Here is a 7574-nt window from a genome sequence, read left to right as displayed (position 1 = left end):
TATTATATTTTCAGAGGGGCTAAATATCCAATTTTCCACCATAGAATTTCACAAGTGGGGTGTCATTGGAAAGAGGAGAGAGTGTAGTTTCAGAATGTGGTGAAATATCCCTTGCAAAATCCTTCATGGGCTATCTGTCCCTGTTCAAGTGCTGAGATTCTGCAATTTCACAAATACATATTATATTTTCAGAGGGGCAAAAAAGGGCATTTTCAACCATAGAATTTCACAAGTGGGGTGTCATTGGAAAGAGGAGAGAGTGTAGTTTCAGAATGTGTTGAAAAGTCCGATGCAAAATGACATGTAGGCCGTAGGGAATACATTTACTGTAGAAAAACTTCAAAATCTGCTACCAACTACATACCACCCCCCCCCCCCCCAGTGTAAAATGGACAAAATTGTTTAATAGAAAAAAACATAACACAACATGTATCAAAAGATCCAGCACAGAAAATAAAGAAAAAACTACATAATCTGCCACCCTCTACATAACCCCCCCCCCCCTCTAAATTACCAAATTATTTAATAGAACACAAAAGGCAACATTTCTCAAAACATTCGGCAGTAGAGTTAACAGAAAAAAGATATACAGGCTTTTGAACGTCTGTGAACAATGCCTGTTCATCTGCAACAGGCACATGCCTGTGTTATCGCGGATTTGCGGTCAACACTGGCCCCTTGTGGACGAGGTAGAAAATTGCATTATTTATGGTGGAACGGAAACTTAACTCCCCCGCGATCTGAAAGTGGTCTTCCCCCGCGGAAATGAATCTGGTGCCAAGTTCAGCCTCGTTAGTTGGTATACAAATAGCCTACACATTGCGCTACACGCTGCGTAGGCTGCGTGCATTCTCTCTCCTGCAGATTTGCGTTCAGTAGCCAAGTGCGTAATATTGTAAAAGTTGAAAAAATAAATGTGTTTATTGAAGCCTACAGAAAATAAATAGCTTACTATCATACTGTCAGTTAATTGGCTACAGTGCAGTGAAGAGTTTGGAGAGAAGTTATAGGGCAACTTGAAGTTTTATGAAAATAATTTACGAACCAGAACATATGGGCCATAAGCTTCTATTTCTTGCAGCTGTTAAAACACCCGCTAGATAGTTTAAATACCCACCAACATTTGTTTTTGCTGTACAGATTATTTCTGTAAGTTATTTGTCTACTAGGCCTAGCCTACTGGCTGATTTATCAAATGAGTGCTTTCTCGTTCGTCCACCGCAAACTACTAGGTGTTTAAAGTTGCTGCTCTGAGCGCGTTTCATGTTTGGTTCAGCGCTGTTTTCCCTGCGGAAGTTCCCGCACTAAAATGTTGAGAGGGACTGAAAATGTTACAATGTTTTTGTGTTCGATGACGTTCAGAAATATGCGCCGTCTGCCAGAAGGCTACTGAATAGCCTACTCTGATGTATTGACACTGAAGATCGCTAGATTTCAAGAGTTTAAGTAGGCTAGCAGTTAAGTTGCATTCATCGCTATCAAGGGGTTTAATCCTTGTCCCCACCGGAGATAAAAATAATTTAGCAGAGGTAGGGATAGGAAAACTAGCCTGGGTGCCATTCCGAACTTAGTCCCGCCCACAACGTTTGAGGTCGGGAAGTTCGGTCTGGCATTGATCAATAGTGGCACGAGTATGCTCGCCCAAATACTGGCGGGCCAATCAAATGGTCAGGGCGGGCTTTATACGATGATGGACAGATGCTCAACAGTAACGTAATCCACCACGTCACCAAAGAGCGCTTGGGTTGAATTCGTTTACAACAACGATGGCTGCTGCTGGAGAATTGAGATGTGTAGATTCTGCTATCAGGTCTGTTCTAGAAGATATCGACAGCGAATTAATTTTAAAAGAGGAACAGAGTAACGGGATCAAGGCATTTGTTGATAAGAAAGATGTTTTTTGCCGAAGCAACTGAAATGGGCATCATGGCGATGCAACTCGGCGTGCACGACGAGGTGGATATAGCCAGCGGTCGTTGCCAGATCCTTTTTTGAAGCCCGGAATCCTGGCTGCTGAACAACAAGTGGAGGGACATGCTAGGCTCCGATGTTTTTCAAGCCAACGTAATGGGTATCGTCATGGACGAAGTTCATCTAACTTACAAATGGTAAGAGAGTCTAACTGTCTGACTTAGTAAATAACTCCCAATGTCGTGATATGAATCCCATGTTGTAAACATAGTAGCCTAGGTATCGTTGTACGTTCGCTAACTCAGACTTGGTACAATCATAACGTTAGTGTGATTGTAGCGAACTACCTGTTAAAACATTCTAATGTAGGTTACTGTTTTATTTCTATCAGTGGTCAGGCTGCAAAAGGGCAGAAGGGCATTTGGGTGTTGCTTTATGTACTCAAGCACCATACCCATATTGGTAGGCTAGTCACTGTACCCCTTATAAGTGATGTATTCTTTTTAGATGTCAGTACAGTCATTAAAAAGTACTAAATGATACTACTCATAATTTCTTATTTTTACTGTTACTTATTGGTTGCTTTTTGTACTGCTATATATTCCAGGTACACCTGTGCTGACATTGACCGCTTCTGCTGATCGATCGGGAATCCAGAGCCAGGGTTATGAAACAGCTTCAGATGGACAATCCAATAAATTTGGCCCTAAGCCCAAACAGAACAAACATCAGAGTGGGTCTGATTAAAGTACCTGGCCATACACTGGAGTGCCTACACTGGATTGTGAGGGATGTTAGTACAAAGCTTGACCCAGCAGTTAAGACGGTACTTTAATGGAGTCACTAGTTGTCTGCGGAAAGCTTTGTACTGCCATTTTGAGGAACACACCACATCTGTTGATCTAGGACATCTGTGCTGCACTCACTGCCATTCTGTTTGTTCTTGTGAACCTAAAGGTTGTGGGGAGCTAATCCCCAAATATGAACACTTTGAAGGGGAGGTTTCATCACACCACAAACACAGAATAGTCACACCTAAGGGCACACTTTTGATCAGGGAACTGTTACAAACTTACAGGAGTAGTTTACTTCAGGACCATAAAAACATACCACTTTACACAGTCGACACAGCCTGCACTGGTTTTGGAGATGAACTCATTGATCAGTTTTAGAACAGTGCACACAGATATTTGACCTGGACTTCATTATCCATAATCTCCCTACATACAAGCTGGAACATGCAAAAGAGATACTATGAATTATGCATGAGGTTTTTGATGACATCGAACAGAGTCAAACTAATTTGTTTGATGACTGTGTTGTTCAGGATGACCGTGTTCAGGTTGACATGGATTACACTGGTTACTTTGATGACGAGGATGAGGATGATAAGATACAATCATCCCCAAGTAACTTGGAATCAGGCTTGTCAATGTTGAAGATCTCAGGCTAGCTTCAAATTCAGGCTCAAATTTGTAGCTTCAGGGTCCTGTTGTTGTGCAAATGCCTTTTTTTTTACCTCTGTTACATTAATATTTTTGAATAAAATTAAAATGGTTTATACTTCTCTACTGGTTGGTGATGTTTCTGCATTTAAAGACAAACAATAAGACATTTCAATAAAGATTTTTAATATCTACACATAATAGGTAATGTTTGAAGATATACGCTGAACTTTGAACATACAACCAATAAGAAAACACAAAAATGTTTTCAAGAATGTGGATACTACTAAACTATTATATGAAAACAATTATTTACATTGTCATTTACGAAAACAATATTTACAAATTACCATCACCATTTACATTTCACATTTACTTAATTATTTAAATAGGCACATTTTGCCAGTCCATTATTTTCTCCTGGTAATTCAGCGTTGCCAATAAGTTTCTCTTGAAATTCGGGAATGCATGAGACTGCCTGCCTGGGTGATTTTTGTTGGGAAAGTTGTGTCTCCCTGAAAACGTTTACCAGTGTTAAAACGTCCTGTTCTCGGGCCACATGATGAATGCCAGCCGGCCTTGTCAGCTCCAGCTCTGTGTCCGTTTTGTCCATTAGCTCTTTGACGATGCCAATGGACCTACTGATTCTGGCTGCTGACATTTCTGACATGTTTGGTCCCAATCCTCTCATAAATGATTTGAGAAAATTGTTTAGGTGTTCCAGGTGGAGGTCAAGTGGATGGAAAATGGGTGACAACCTGAAATATAAGTGAACACATCAGTGTGAAGAATTACAGTATAGCCTAATAAGTATAACGTGCATTGACAATACATTGGAAAATACAGACTGTTAAATATGGTGACACCAGATGCAATTGCTGAGCAGGTCAGAGAAACACTGCCCACCCCCCACAGAGGTGCAGAGCACAGAAGTGGGGGTTGGATAACATGCTAGTCCATTACAAAATGAAGTTTCTACATATTGACAAAGTGACAGAGGCCAACTTACACATCAGGTACAAGTTTATCCTGGTAACATTTGCTCACACTACACTGAAATTCGGGCTGGCTTCCAGAATACTAGGCATGTCAAAATATGACTAGATGATTTAATCATAGATAGATTTCACGGAAATGAGGAGTGTGGGAATGCACAGTGTTTATCACATTGGACAATAATCACGACTCACTAGTGATGTGACATCTGAAGCGAGGCTCCGGAGCTTGTGTCGAGCAAAAAGGGGCGTTCCAGATGAAGCCCCGATTCGAGGCTTGTGTCGTTTCCATGAAAATCACGTGACGATGACAAACGAGGCCTCGGTTTGTGTTGAATACGTCATTGCTTCATTCTGAGTATCGCTTCCGGATAAAAGTGGTTCGAAACCTCGCGCCTCTCGTGGGTTTTGCAGTAGGCGTTTGCATTGGTGTTGAAGTGTTGGTTGTACGAAGTAGTGAGTAGCGAGTTGTAGCGAGTTTGTAGTAGCATAGTTATCATTATATATCATAGCCTGTATTATATATTATATTACATTATACTTAGTTTAGTAGATTATTAGATTATTAGAGTAAAGTATACATAGTTCAGTAGATTATTAGAGTAAATTAGCCTATATCTAGTTCTAGTAGCTATATATATATACATATATTGGTAGTAGTGTTATTATTATATATATATATATATATATATATATATATATATATATATATATATATATTATTGCTATTATTATTATTATAAGACTAGACTGTAGGGAAAGCCTTAGAGTGCAAACGTTAAAGGCAAACCTAGAGCCCTTACAATGGAGCCAGCAAGAAAGAGGAGAACTTCTCCTGTCTGGGAGCATTTTGAATTGATTGCTCATAACAAGGTTTGTATACATTTATATAATTTATTATCATAACATCACATAATCCTCACCATATCGCTGTATAATCACAATGTGTATTATCTGCATGTTGAAGGTGAAATGTTTGCTGTGCCATAAAGAGCTGACTTACAGCAACAACACCTCCTCAATGCTTAGGCATTATCGTGCAATGCATGAGGATGCTCAACCTGCTGCAAACAGACCAGCCACTAGTCAAAGTAATATTTAATCTTCATTTCATTATTTCAATAATGTGTTAGGCTCCTACAATACACCAGCATTGTACTGTGTTATAGATTACAGAAAGAAAATGGTGGATGAGGCTTTGGTCAACATGGTCATCAAAGACTCCCAACCCTTTTCTGTTGTGGATGACGTGGGGTTTAGGGAGCTTGTGCATGTGCTGGATCCATCCTATGTTCTCCCAACAAGAAAGGTATGTATGTGAATAGACTAAAGTAGTTTATTGTTATAAAGTCAGAATGAATAGTAACAATTAATATTTTTGTTCTCAGGCTTTGAAGTCCATGGTTGACACCCGGTATGAGGAGGCTAAGGAGAAGGCCAAAGAAAAATTGGACAATGTTGTTGCTGTTAGCCTTACGTCCGACATGTGGACGTCCATCAACCTGGAGGCTTACCTGGCTGTGACTTGTCATTTTATTGATGCCAATGACCAGCTTGGGACAATCTTGCTTGGGGTGCAACATTTCCCAAACACCCATACGGCAGACAACTTGGCTATTGCCCATACCATGGTCATGGAGGAGTGGGGCATAAAGGATAAGGTGAGGTGCCTTGTCACGGATGCTGCTGCCAATATGATTGCCTGTGTGAGGGCATTGAATATTAGGCATGCGATATGCATTGCACATGCATTGAATTTAATTGTCAAGAAGTCTTTCGATGATGTGCCAGGCTTAAATGAGCTTCGCACCAAATGTAGGAAGCTTGTAACCTACTTCAGGACCAGCACAACAGGAAAAGAAAGACTGGCCCAAGTGCAGGTGCAGATGGGGAGGCCTGCTCTGAAAATGATTATTGAGGTGGACACTAGATGGAACAGCACTTACAGCATGCTGGAAAGGCTCTATGACCTGAGAGAGCCAGTGGGGGCAGCTCTAGCCTCTTTGAGGACAGATGTAAGCCCTCCTACTTCATTGGAGTATGAAACAATGAAGGATGCTCTCGACCTACTGGCCCCATTCCACCAGGCCACAGTAGAGCTTTCTGCAGAAAAAAGAGTGTCTGCTTCAAAGGTTATTCCCCTAATGAAGATGCTGAACCACACAATAGTAAGAAAATCCGAGGGCTTAACATCAAATATGGCAAGGCAGCTGGCTGACAACCTTGTCCGTCGCGTCAGAGAGCATGCGTTACAAATGGAATCCATTAGTGTGATGACGATGCCTACATTGCTGGACCCTAGGTTCAAAAAACTAGGGTTCCTAAGTCCAGGAAAGCTCCAAGAAGCCATTACAAGACTAAAGTCAGAATGTGCCAATGTTATCAGAAATTCTGAAACAACACCCCCAGCTCAAGTACCTGCCTCACAAGCTGGGCCATCTACAACCTGTGGTAAGTAGTCTATGTCTTATGTGAATTTTCACATTTGTAATGTCATGTAATGTGAACCATTGAGAAGTGAGTGTTTTCCCTTGTATAATTATAGGTGACCTTTGGCATCTACTGGACAGCACAGTGGATAACAGCAGACGGAGCTCCAGTGTGACCGCAGATGCTACTATTGAGGTGGACCGTTATTTGTCAGAGACAAATCTGGCAAGGACTGAGGATCCGCTGGGTTATTGGAACAAACAGAAGCTCCAACATCCCAATTTATATAAGCTGGCACTTACGTTCTTATGTTGTCCGGCATCATCGGTGCCCTGTGAAAGGGTGTTTTCTAAGGCTGGAGAGGTGGTTTCCAAAAAGAGAAACCGCCTCAATCCAAATACTGTAAAAAAACTTTTGTTTTTAAATAAAAATCAGTAAAAATGTTCCCATCCCTGTTGCAGTTTGCTGTTCCACTCCCAGTTCCATAAGCACTACACAATTGCCCTCCCAGTTCCATAAGCACTACACAATTGCCCTCCCAGTTCCATAAGCACTACACTATTGCACTCAGTCAGCACTGCACTCAGTGATTTCTTTACACTCATTTGGGGCATTCACTGTCATCACTAACCCAAAGAACTACTGAATACAAAGTTATGTGTGTGTGAGTTGTGTGTGCATAGGTAAACACAAGCAGAGTAAAAAACTTTATTTAATACACAGGCAATAGAAAAAGGGTGTGCCCACACCATGACAATTTGGTTGCTCAGGATGAATAGATTTGTGTGCGATA

General features: G+C 41.0%; 1 protein-coding gene and 1 long non-coding RNA gene across 2 annotated transcripts; both read left to right on the top strand.

Annotated features, from left to right (window-relative positions):
* Window positions 1–1605: 1605 nt before the first annotated feature.
* On the top strand, window positions 1606–3478 carry LOC143134960 (uncharacterized). Its single transcript, XR_012988738.1, has 2 exons — window positions 1606–2108; window positions 2519–3478. It is a non-coding gene; the product is annotated as an uncharacterized LOC143134960 (long non-coding RNA).
* Window positions 3479–5179: 1701 nt separating this feature from the next.
* LOC143134944 (E3 SUMO-protein ligase ZBED1-like) lies at window positions 5180–7331 on the top strand. Its single transcript, XM_076295681.1, has 4 exons — window positions 5180–5660; window positions 5740–6802; window positions 6897–7183; window positions 7293–7331. Exons 1-4 carry the CDS (start codon window positions 5535–5537, stop codon window positions 7329–7331), a joined length of 1515 nt encoding a protein of 504 aa, XP_076151796.1. The 5' UTR covers window positions 5180–5534.
* The last annotated feature ends 243 nt before the right edge of the window (window positions 7332–7574 follow it).

This window comes from Alosa pseudoharengus, unplaced genomic scaffold (assembly GCF_046254945.1).
Source record: "Alosa pseudoharengus isolate Yale_2024_CS ecotype anadromous, Long Island Sound unplaced genomic scaffold, YU_APseudo_1.1 YU_APseudo_1.1_scf_2, whole genome shotgun sequence".
Taxonomy (NCBI): domain Eukaryota; kingdom Metazoa; phylum Chordata; class Actinopteri; order Clupeiformes; family Clupeidae; genus Alosa; species Alosa pseudoharengus.
The sequence above is the reverse complement of the archived record's forward strand: the minus strand, read 5'-3'. Positions and strand labels throughout refer to the sequence as shown.